Here is a 12,788-nt window from a genome sequence, read left to right on the forward strand (position 1 = left end):
CCTCTTCATCCCTCCCTCTCACTTTATTACAATCTTTTCTCACTACTGACTCACTGAATTTCATCTCCCTCCCTCTCTCTCTCGCTCGCTCTCTTCTGTGACTCCTCCAGTAACGTGTACCATTTTTTTCCTCCAGAGAATCTAAGTTCCTCTTACGCACTAACCCTCTCTCTCTCTCTCTTCCACCGATCATTCATCTCTCCAGCCATCAATCCTTCAGCACCTGTTGTGCAGTCTGACTAACTGTGTGGTGAAATGATCTCCTGGGGAGGGAAAAGTTGAGGGGTCAACAACATGATTATCATGGCTATCTTTGTGCATAACACACGTGTAAACACACAGAGTCACTCATTCAAGCTCAGTTAGGCGCACGCACAGCATTCAGAGATGATTTTTGTAGAAAAAGACATGGGGAGGGAAGTGAGGCACTTCCTCTAGATGAAATGAGCATTAAAAGAAAACATTCAAAAAAGATATTAAATCATTCAGTTAGGACACTTATAAGAGGGGTTCACCTATTTCAGTTTCCTAAAAACACATTTCTGCCCATTTAAATGAAGCTAAAATGTTACATGAATCACATTTTATTAAATGTCATTTATTTGCATTTCATGTCTGTATCTGTCACATTTACATCAAGGTGATGCACGGCAGTGACATCACTCGACTCCCTCTTGTGGTTATAACACGTACATTCTCATCATTTAAAATGATTTCAAGCAACTATCCCAGGAACAGCAAGTTAGGTGGATTTAAAAAATAAAAGCATTAAGAGAAATAAAACCCCAGAAGGTGATTCAGCCGAGCGCAGGAATGCTCATGACTGCAGAACAGACACACCGCAGCGTTTCTCCAGATGTCTGGATGTTGTCAGACCTCATGCCTCCGGAGACCAATGAGGACTGATAGTCGGCTACGATGTGTGTATGTCAGACAGATGCATGCTGCTCCATACATGTGTCTGTGTGAGCTGGAGCACAGCTCACCTTTCATTCCTTGGCTCCTGTGAACAAGCATTACTCACAGGCTAACTCTTTCCTGAACCTTTCAAAAGTTTTTAAAAACGCTCGGTCGTGATAACTATAGATCAAAGTCAAAGCTGAGCAAATTTGACATTTTTACATGTTAATGGTTGAAAAGTAACATTAACCACTCACATAAAAACCATGGTCTGGAAAAAAAAAATGCTTTTGAAATAAAAGTCTCTTATGTTCACCAAGGCTGCATTTATTTGACATAAAGAAAAAAGTAATATTGTGAAATATTATTAAAATGTAATTGTTTTCTATTTTAATATTTTCAAATGTTATTGTTTTTGTGATGGCAAAGCTGAATTTCTATCACTGTCTAATAAACCTGGCACTGTGTACTACAATTATTGGCTTTTATAAATAGTTTTCTTCCTCATTTTGAAAGCTGTTTTTTAGAAAAGCATCTGCTGAATGCATACATGCAATCTGATGATCTGGTGCTCATGAAACATTTCTCATCTATTTTGTTGAACAGAAAGTTCAAAAGAGAAGTATTATATCATAAATATCTTTACTGTCACTTTTGATCAACTTAATTTGTACTTTAAGAATAAAAGAGAAAAAAAAAACGCACTGATTCTTTTGAATGGTAGCATATAGTCTATGTTTAAACTAAGATGTGAAATATTTTCTCATCTTTAAACCTGCATGTTGTGGCTAATGAGCCAAGATGTATTGTTTTGATTTAAAAAGCATTGTGTAAAATATTTATATATATATATAAAATATATAAAAATAAACAATTATAATTATAAAACCACAAACTCTAAAAAAGAAAAATCATTGACTCATTCTCATGTTGTTCCAAACCTGTATGACTTACTTTCTTCTGTTGAACATGTTATATTTTTTCCAAACCATGAAAGTCATTTTTGAACTGCATGTACCTGGTTTATTGATGTGAATGTGCTTTTTAAAATTGTATTAGTTGTATAATCAAATACAAAAGCATTAAAACCTCACCATGTTTCTTACTGATGGCCTCATCATCCAGGCATCACTGCATCTATTCCTGGACTTGTTAACACTTAGAAAGCAACACAACACTCCAGTGGATCATTCTCAACTCTTAAACCCTTATTCTTAGCGTTGCCACATGTGTGCCTGGGCAGCGTGTGGTGAGTTTGCTATTTCTGAAAGGTGCCCATAAGGTGGTGTCATCACACATCCTACTGCCTGCCACGCTTCTTCTCTCTATAGATGACACACAGAGGGACTCTGGGAATGAGTAAGACAGGCCTCATCATCTGTGCATTCTCACGTGTTTTTTTCTCGAGGATGCTGTTTTCAGACAACATTTTATAGGTCTAATTCGCTCACTGACTATTCTCTGGAAGTTGTTAAAAATGGCTTGTTCCTGTAGTATTCCGTGCTTGTGTTATGGTGTCATAACTGTGAGTCTGATGATGTAAGAGGCTGTAAGGAGTTGGTGTGCGAGTGAGTTTTGGCAGGGTAGTCCTCAGCACTACTACACTTCTGTATGAGTCAGGCCGTGCTGAGTGACGCTGGGGTACTGACGGTACAGTAGGCGGGATCCCTTGCTCTTTCTCTTCATCACTCTTACCTGCTCCACCAGACGCTGATCATCGCCAATGAATCACCTGAAGTCATGTGTGCAACTTTCACTGCCAGCTGCCTCTGCATCTCCTGAAGCAATCACGGTTTGACATGAGTCCTCCAGTTATTCTCTGTCAAAATGAGTAACCGCTTTCCTCAAACTTTCTGAAGTCCTTGCTACATAAAGCAAACTTCGGGTGATTTGATCAATTATACTGGCTAGTTGTACAGCACATGTAGGTCTTATTGATTGATTGTAATGAATACTTTTATTTATACAGGATGTATTAAAATAATCAAAAGTGACAGTTAAGACATATATAATGTTAAAAAATAATATTTTCCACAAAAATATTAAGCAGTTTTCAAAATTAGTAATAATTAGAAATGTTTCTCGAGCAGCAAATCAGCATATTAGAATGATTTCTGAAGGATCATATGACACTACAGTCGGGAGAAATGGCTGCTGCTGATTTAGCTTTGCCATCACAGAAATAAACAACATATACAAACATTATAAAAGTCATGTACATGGAAAAGGTCATAAAAGGTCACAAATACAAATTCACTTACTTAAGATATTTTGAAGAATTAGCTTTTGTCCATACAATGAAAATCAAAGGGGTCCAATGACTTTCCCCACTGACTTCTATTATGGACAAAACACTTTCATAAGAATGTCTTCTTTTGTGTACAGACCACCATGACTTACTTAGGGAACGTAGGTCATACTGGTTTGGCATGACATGAGGGTGAGTTAATGATGACAGAATTTTTATTTTGGGAACTACCCTTTAAAGGGATAGTTAACCCAAAAATGAAAATTACCCCATGATTTACTCTCCTTCAAGCCATCCTTAGTGTATATGACTTTCTGCTTTGAGTCGAATACAAACAGAGTTATATTTAATAAATGGTGACTCTTCCAAGCTTTATAATGGCAATGAATGGGTACTGAGATTTTGAAGTCCAATAAAGTGCATCCATTCATCATAAAAAGTACTCCACACAGCTCTGGGGGTTTAATAAAGGCCTTCTGAAGTAAAGCGATGCTTTTATCACTTTATAAGCTGTAATCTTTAGCTTCCAGTAACTGTCATATGCACATACACAAGAGAGTGGTGTTCCAGTGATGACGTAGGTGTAGCATAACCTTCAAGTGAGGAGTGAAAAACCCAAAAGCACAAAGGTGAGAGCAAAACAAAGCACCAGTCACGAATTAGAAGTACAAAACGAGGATTTGTAAAGAAAAATGTTGAAGAGGAGACTGGTTTTCCATTGCTGTAAACAAAACTTGGTCCTCGTGAGACTTAACATATTCTCACAAGAGTTTGCCACGCCACACTCTCGTGCACGAAAGATAAAGGTTACAGTTTATAACGTTTTAAATATGGATATTTTGCTTGCATAAATGCATTGCTCACTTCAGAAGGCATTTATTAACCCCCCAGAGCCATGTGGAGTACTTTTTATGATGGATTTATACACTTTATTTTGCTTCAAAATCTCGACCACCATTCACTGCCATTATAAAGCTTTGAAGAGCAAGGGCATGTTTTAGTATACCTAGGATGGCTTGAGGGCGAGTAAATCATGGGGTAATTTACATTTTCCTTTTAAATGTGAAGTTTATGATGATTTCAAACTATTGTTAAAAAAAACTTCAGCTGGCGCCAATAGCCTCCTAAGCAGCATTTAATCATATTACAGTAGTGCAACTGTGCTTCCAGCAACCCAACATTGATTCCTGGCTTGAGGTCCTTTGCCGATCCGATTCCCCTCTCTCCATCCCATGCTCTCCAGTCCAGTAAAAGCATATTATTCACTTCACTTTCAAGAAGGCTGATTTCACCGGACCAGGAAAAATGCTCAATTGACAAACCTCAAAATTTCCCGTCCTAACAGATTCAGCACAGGCATTCTAGCATCATCCAGCCAAACCTCACAGAAAAACAGGACAGACATTGCCAATAGTGACTCAAAAGCTCCTTAGACTTTTTAAAGCAGTTTCAGTATGACTTTGACTCCAGCAGTTCCCACTTTCCCGAGGCGAGCTGCTAATCTATGCAGGTGATGTCACCGTGTGGGGAAGACTTTCATTTAGTGCTGAATCAGAGGAGACCGAGAGGGAAGCCTCTTCATGTTTGCCTGGTCTAAATCTGGACATCCTCCCCAGCAAGCGAGCGGCTGATTCATACTGCTGTTTAAACTAAGCGCTCCAGCAAATGTTACGCCATTGAAAGTGGGCTGAGGTGTATTTTTGAACACTCATCACGAAGGCTCATCACGAACGCTCGCTCGCGTGAATACACATTTAAAGTCCATGCTTTCTTCGAGCATGTTACCAGATTCTCATGGGGGCGCTGCAACTGTTGAGAGAAATACTGAAGCGTATTTGCTTCCAGCAACAGTTCAAAACAAAGAGTGGAATTTCTCCTTGAAATCTCAGTCCTCCAGAAAAACTCTCATAGAAGGATGCGCTAAGGAGCCAAATGACTCAGTTCTTTTAGTTGACAGATCATAGAATCACTCGAGAAAGAAGGCTGTTCAGAAATGTCTGTTTATTGAGTTAATGGGTACAGAAAGTAGCGTGCTGCACTAGATCTCTTAAATATAAAATCTTGCGATTCTGACTATATTTATGTTATGTACTATATACTATTGTAGTATTTATTAATACTTTGATTTAAAGAATTTTTAAAGCATTTGATGTGTTTGTGATTTTTTTATTTGGCTTTATTTTAATTTTAGCTTTATTTTACTTTATTTTTCATCAACTTGTTAGGTACAAAGGCAATAATTTTTTTAAATTATTAATATATTTTTTACACTTCATTCCGAATCAACATAACTAGTTACGGTAATTGTGAACTCCCAAATTAGTCTGAATTATTAAAAACTAACTAACAATCGAGATTAAGGACTGTTCCGTGAATCTGATTCAACAAAATGAACCGGTTCATAGGTGTCATATTCAAAGCTTTCCTGTTCGTCAGTGCCACTAGATTTTAAATTATTTAGTTTATATTTCTTGTTGCATTTGCAACCATTTTTGTTGCATTCTTTAGACAATGACCAGTGTATCCCCTTGCAATCTGAAATCCATGTCTTAAAATCAATTCATGCCACACACTTAAAAAGAACTGAAGAGAAATCCTTTGAAATTGATGTGGATTTATTTAGGTTTTCAAACCCCTTTTCACACAACAACATACACATGTAGATGTAAAATCAATCTGAAGTCACAAAAGTATCAGTGTGTATTAGACTGTGTTCCGTTTTTACCCTTAGAGCTCTTTTTGTGATTTGGATTTGCACTGTAGAATAAATACTGCTGTCAAAAGTCACACACTTTCATAAGCTGATCATTAACATAATGAACTACTTATCTGCATTTGTGTATGTTTGCGAATTTTGTTGTATGACTATTTGGAATCGAGCTATAGCTTAATCAGTCTGTACCACAAAGAGCGGCTGCCTGGGTAGTAAATGAAGCACAGGAACAGAAGAAAACATCAAAAATGACTGCTCTGTCTTTCAATCAAAGGACGTGATCATACACTCCATAAAATAGCATAGAAACCGAAGGCTGACGCTCATGCCCGTGCAAATCTGTGAGAGAAGAGTATGTTAGCTAACACCAGTGACTTTGTGCACTGTAACAACATTCATGTATATTTCAGTCTTTCAGACAGCCAGTAAGCAAGAGGAACTGCAAAAAGACTTTTCAGAAAGGTCAGGGAATTGCGGCAGGTTTGAACTGGAATAGTCATGTACAGAAAGAGAAAACACAACCTGTGTATATCAGAGGCAAAGCCTACAGGTGTTTCAACATGTTTCTTGTTAGACAAAGATTTGTGTCTTCTTGATCATTGATAGGTAAAATTGTAATGAGTAAAGAGAATTTTTCTTGACAAACTAAAGTGCTTTTGCCTTAAGTTAAACCGATTTTCTGGCAAAGCGCTGATGTGTCACGCAAAATACACTTCACCTTCAACAGATCATCTGATCCTTTAAATTGTGCAGAAATACAAACTTTAGCACATTAAAGTTTATATTTCATAAACCCTACTTTACACAATATAAGTCCGACACATACTATCAAGAGCCCTTCAATCACGGCTCTTGTGAAGAAGAGGGTACTTGCCTCAGTGTCCGTCATGCAAGAGTTTCCCAGCTCTTAAATAAGTGCTCTGACCCTCCAGGGTCACGGTGAACGGGTGTCCTCAGAAGGGCATACCACCAGTGATCTGTCGGGCCACCTGCTCCTCCGTACTCTCCTCCTTCTCGCTGCCGCGCTCCTTGTTCCAGTCTTTCAGGCCCTCCGGCAGCGATGTGTCCTCGTCCATGCTTCCCGTTCCCTCCACAAACTCTTCATAAGTTGACTTTTCAGCAAACGGCCTTCGGCCCAGCAGCTCCACCATGTCATTCTTATCCAGAACCTCTTTCTCCAGGAGACGTAGTGCCACCTAGTGGTGAAAAATGAGAGATTTACTGTTACGTTTCACAACTGTTATCTGTGCACACAATTGATGTGACATAATGATGAAAACAAATGAGTGTAAATGCATTGATCCTGATAGCGGCCTGCTGTACCTTCTCCACCTCAGCCTTCTTCTCAGTCAGCAGCTGCTGTGTGCGCTGATAGGCCATGTTGATGAGGTTTCTGACCTCGCTGTCGATGAGGCAGGCCGTGGCCTCGCTATAGGGCTTCTCCAAAACCATCTCTCCCTGCCGTGGCAGGTCAAAAGACACCTGCCCGACCTTTTCATTCATGCCAAACTGCACAATCTGTAGATAGAAGAGTAACAGTTTAAATCTTTCCATCTTTTTTTAAGTTTAATTTATACCTTGCTGGTCATGGTCAACATAAATCTACATAGAAATAAAGTAAATATATATGCACTGCAATTATTGGTCCAAAAAATTTTAAAAATTATAAAATTGTAAAATATTTTCTATTGTGAAAATATAACTATATTACTATAATTCCTGTGATGGAAAACTGAATGTTCAGCATCATTACTAGTCTTCAGTGTCATTCTAATATGCTGATTTGCTGCTTGAGACAAATTTCTTATTATGATTATTATTATTATTATTATTTTAAAGAACAAAATACACTTTTAAATAATAAAATAATTCAATCATTATTAAAAATAAATACATTTTATATTGTCTTATCTCTCGGTCGCTCAGATCGTCTGTATCAGTCTTATCTCAAAATGCATTCGGTTCATTATTAAGAAAACAAAACAATATATAACAATTATCTTTTTTCCAAAGCAGCACAAATTAAAAATAGAAAGAAAAATCCGAACTGTCAGAACTGTCTAACTGTCAGAAGTCATCCATTAACTATTCATGAACCACCAATGATATTTTCTAAACAGCCAATGAAGAAATCATATGAATATTTGAGTGACCTGTGCGTAGGCACTCTGTGTCACTTTCTTCAGGTCATCCTGTGCCCCTGTAGTAATGCGGCCAAAAAAGATCTCCTCAGACACACGCCCACCCAGCGTCATACACATCCTGTCCAGCAGCTGCTCCTTGGTGTACAGGTACTGCTCTTTAGGCAAATACTGGGCATAGCCCAAACCCTTCCCACGTGGGATGATGGACACCTGAAACGACCAATGACATGACTGAGTACACTGAGAGAGCAGAGTATTACAGTGCATGTGAACACGTGGGGGTTTTACTTTAAGCAAAGGGTCAGCGTGCTCAAGGAACCAGCCAGCTACAGCATGACCAGCCTCATGGTAAGCCACGGTCTTCTTCTCCTCTGGCTGCAGCACCTGCGTCTTCTTCTCAAGACCTACACATGCAGGGAGCTTATAACTCTCTGAACTTCACACCAAAACTATGCATCCACTCGAACAGATTCATATCACAGTTTGCTATAAATATGTTTAACCAAAAACAAGTTTAAATTTCACATCTGTCACTAACCCCCAATGACTCGTTCGATGGCTTGCTCAAAGTGTTTTTGGTTGATGGCATCAGAAAGGTGGCGGGCTGCGATTAGCGCAGCCTCGTTGCACACATTAGCGATGTCCGCTCCTGTCAGAGAGAAATCAGTAAGCGGTGAAACTTAGTTCACATCTCATAAACAACTTTTAAAACTGAAATGTAAAAAAAGTCTTTACTTGCCTGAAAAACCAGGTGTTAGAGCAGCCATCTTCCTTGCCAGAGATTCTTTATCCAACTGTGCTTCCATCTTTAGTGGTCTCAGATGGACTTTGAATATAGAGGCTCTGCCTTTGATATCTGGTGGCCCTGCACTCATCACGCAATATACAAAATGCACATATAGTTCAAAGGTTTTCTTTTTTTTTTTTTTTTTTCAAAAGTGACACTTAATTAAATTGATTAAATCACACTTAATGTGTAAATTGGTTTTAAATAGCCTGCAAATAAAGTTCCCCTACAGTTTAAAGTATATTAAAGGATATATCCATTTAAAAAAAAAAAAATGTATTTTAAAATGTATATATGTAATTAAACATAGACAAAAAACCATACCGATATATATCTGTCTATCAAAGCGTCCGGGTCTCATCAGAGCTGGGTCTAGAATATCTGGTCTGTTGGTGCCTGCCAGCACTACAACATTGGTAGCCGTGTTAAATCCTACGAATGAGAGAAAAGGAAACTACATTTGCATGTATAAATACATCACAGAATTTTTAATACCAACTTTAAATATTTTGTGAGGTTCTGACAAACGAAGGATCTGGAGCTTTGACATGAAATGCTCTTATTTGTATTACAAGACATTCTAATGAAATTATAAGTAGAAGTTAAGAAATCTAATATCAGATCGCCACTTAATCATGCAAGCTAATGTTTTCAAGATACAAACCATCCATTTCAACTAGTAACTGGTTGAGCGTGTTCTCTTGTTCACTCTGTCCGCCAAAGTTGCCTCTGCCTCTCTTTCTTCCAACAGCATCGATCTCGTCTATGAACAGAATGCATGGGGCATTCTTCCGGGCCAACACAAAGAGATCCCGAACCTTCACAAAATTACATCGTTTTAGTCACACTTTGTTTAAAGCTTCCCAGAAAGCAAACTGAACGCCATGAAACTCATAATAGGATACAGAAAATGTACTTGCCCTGGCAGGTCCAACCCCCACGAACATCTCTAAGAACTCGGATCCATTGACAGTGATGAAGGGGACGTTGGCCTCTCCCGCAGTGGCCTTGGCGAGTAAAGTCTTTCCGGTCCCTGGGGGTCCAGTCAAAATAGCCCCCTAAACCAGAAGATTAAACCTTCTGTTGAAATCTCAGCTGACTTACTAAAGCCAGTTATGCAATGTTATGTAAAAGTCTTGCGCTACCTTTGGAATCTTGGCACCCAAATCCTGGTACTGCTTTGGGTTCTTAAGAAAGTTGACAAACTCCATGATCTCCAATTTGGCTTCCTCACAGCCCGCCACATCTTTGAATTTGACGTCAATATCATCTCGTAGTACTTTGGCAGTGGTCTCGCTGACGCTGAAGAGCCCACCCATTCCCCTCCCTGGCCTCCCTGCCCCGGCAGGCCCTCTCCTCAGCATGAACAGTAAGAAGCCGATGATCAAGATGGTGGGCAACATGCTAAGGAGGAACGACCTAAAAATGACACGGGAAAAAGACTGAAATTAAGAAACAAATGTGCACGGCATTTCAGCTTCTTGCTTGATTGTTGATACTGCAAATTTACGTCAATGTCTCACCCGTCGCTTTCAGTGGAATAGACCACTGGCAGTCTGTTCTCTCCCTCAATACCCATCTCTAGCTGAGCAGTTTCCAGGTTCCGCTCAAATGTGTCCACACTGCCGATGTTGAACCACACGTATTGCTGCACGAAGAAACGATCACATTGTGTGTCATTATTATGCATAGTTTTTAGGGAAAAGAGAAATATATACTGTACATATTCTACCATTCAAAGGTTTTTCAGGTTTTTTTTAATAATGGACAGCAAGTTCAAAAGAACAGCATTTATTTGAAATAGGAATTACATGTAACATACATATCTTACCTGTCAATTTCGACCAATTCAAATGCACCCTTGCTGAATAAAAGTATTAATTTCTTTAAAAAATATATCTTACGGACCCCAAACTTTTGGAAGGTAGTCTATGTAGGACTGACCTGGTTAATGGATCATCTTTTTAATTATATGAGCACTGGCTTGGTTACCAGCAATGACTATCTAAAAATAATAAACATAACTGGACTGAATCCTTGTAAAGAACTCACCCCATCAACCGGAGTTTTACCCGGAGTAAAGATGACTTTCACATATCGCTTGTTTATAACCTCCAACCTGTCAACCTAGCAAAGATAAGATACATAACGTCCTGGATAAAAGTTGAAAGAAACAACAAATAGTATTGATTGCAAATACAGATCAAATAGAAGTGATTACATACCACTCCTTTTGCAAGGTAACCATTTACAAAGTCTTTCCAGGTGACCTCTCTTCCTCCATCTCGAAAGAAGAAATAATATGTGACAGCGGTCCAGAAGGCTGTTCCACACAGGAAATACAGACGGAATTCTTTATCGTCCCACGGAACATCGCCCTGCATGAGAGTGACAGAGAAATAAGGGCATGTTATTATGCATGTTAATGATCTTATTGTGAATGATTCATCCATGCAATACGTTTCATTTTTTTTAATGCATTAAATAATGTTTTGACCCTTTAATTTTAACTTTTCTTTTTTTTATCAAAATGTTACTCTTGATCTTCCTATTAGATGTCAGACTTCTTTCTGGTGACGTATTATTACATCTGCCATGGTAAAACAGTAGTAACCAAGCTTGAAATGTTACAATAAGCGTAATATTACTATTAATAGTTGCTAGACATCTTTTAACCTTTTGGAGACGGCTGTACCAATTGGATTCATCTTTACGCCCCCCTCTTTTTCCTCCTCCACTACTTCCACCTCCACCAGTGCTCTTCTGAGAATTGGCTGGTTTGGCCTCTGGGTTAAAGCGGATACAGAAAATGACATGACTATATTGTATGTCATATAAAAGGCAGTTAATTCGCATTATAAGCTTATGAGAGATATTACCTTTGACTTCTGCATTGGATGGCTTGGGCTCTCCATTTTTTGGAGCACCGTTTTTATTATTAGGGAAGTATTTTTCAAATCCTTTAGTGCAAGAAGATAAAACGCAATTAGAAGAACAGTCCAGTTATGAGAAACTCAATGTCATTGTATAATTTCTGTAATTCACACCTTTGGGAGGTTTGGAGCTTAATCTTCTATACGTGCCCAAGACCTGAGAAAGCAAGGATCTTCGGCCTAGGGCAATTTGCCCAACACCCTGAACCTTCAAAAGCAAATGCATTAAGATGATCAATGAAACACAAAAACAAAACACAACTGCTGTGAAAATTGAAAAGCAATACTCAAGTCACTGTTTGGTTCCTTGGATCACCACACTGGAGAACCTCTGGAGAACCTTTAGGATCCTCAAATATCATATCTCAAAGAAGAAACTTACAGTTCCTGCACTTGTTGAAGTCTCCAGAGGTTCTTGAGAGGGTTTTTCCATTAAAGCCCAAAAGCCTCAAACATCTTTTAGCCCATTAAGGATTATGTAACTACTGTTTTCAACAAATACTATGAATGCCAATGGGGAAATGCCAATAAGGTTCTAAAAGTTTTTATATCTTTAATAACGATGTTTACAAAAACATTAAAAACGCACAAACTGATGATTTGGTAAGTCAATATCAGTCTAATGTGAAGAACTGTGACATAACACGAGCTAAACGCGTTACTCAACGCAATGTCACACAGGCCGACTTCTGTTTCCTATCAAACTCTCTTTGGTCTATGACAATGCAATCTGCTGCAAGCAAAAGACAAACGGATGACAAACACGATAAATGGCAAATCTGTGAGCAGATCACAGTGTATGGTGACGGGGGTGATGAAAGATCAAGAGGAATACAGTCAAGCCGCACATTTACCGATTGCACACGGTTTGTTGATCTGACATTTGGCAGCAGCGCGTGGAGAAAGTTCCTGCAGCCTCTGGACAGATGCAGATATCGGTGTGCCATTATGGCACTGTGCGCTTGTCACTCTAATTAATACAGAAAACGAGACATCGGACGAAAAGTTTTGACAACATGAACTTGAAATTGACTGCGTCCCATTGTGTTTTACTTCCGGTGCA

General features: G+C 38.7%; 1 protein-coding gene across 1 annotated transcript; it reads right to left on the minus strand.

Moving 5' to 3' along the window:
- Positions 1-5,745: 5,745 nt before the first annotated feature.
- Positions 5,746-12,788, minus strand: afg3l2 (AFG3-like AAA ATPase 2). Its single transcript, XM_052615718.1, has 17 exons — positions 12,580-12,788; positions 11,840-11,933; positions 11,672-11,752; positions 11,469-11,578; positions 11,018-11,170; positions 10,845-10,919; positions 10,316-10,440; positions 9,938-10,211; positions 9,713-9,850; positions 9,457-9,610; positions 9,117-9,224; positions 8,745-8,870; positions 8,544-8,654; positions 8,294-8,409; positions 8,015-8,215; positions 7,185-7,379; positions 5,746-7,057 (listed from the first exon to the last, which is right to left on the minus strand). The coding sequence occupies exons 1-17, from the start codon at positions 12,670-12,672 to the stop codon at positions 6,815-6,817; spliced, it is 2,397 nt and encodes a 798-aa protein (XP_052471678.1). The 5' UTR covers positions 12,673-12,788; the 3' UTR covers positions 5,746-6,814.

The sequence above is a fragment of the Carassius gibelio genome, chromosome A2, assembly GCF_023724105.1.
Source record: "Carassius gibelio isolate Cgi1373 ecotype wild population from Czech Republic chromosome A2, carGib1.2-hapl.c, whole genome shotgun sequence".
Classification (NCBI taxonomy): domain Eukaryota; kingdom Metazoa; phylum Chordata; class Actinopteri; order Cypriniformes; family Cyprinidae; genus Carassius; species Carassius gibelio.

What these genes read in the sequence shown, in the direction of transcription:
- afg3l2 (XM_052615718.1), bottom strand. Translation starts at nt 12,672, where the DNA reads ATGGCACACCGATATCTGCATCTGTCCAGAGGCTGCAGGAACTTTCTC. An exon ending in TATTCCACTGAAAGCGACGG is followed by an intron (nt 10,212 to 10,315) that starts GTGAGACATTGA and finishes TGTCATTTTTAG; the next exon opens with GTCGTTCCTCCTTAGCATGT. An exon ending in AGAAGGCTGAGGTGGAGAAG is followed by an intron (nt 7,058 to 7,184) that starts GTACAGCAGGCC and finishes TTTCACCACTAG; the next exon opens with GTGGCACTACGTCTCCTGGA.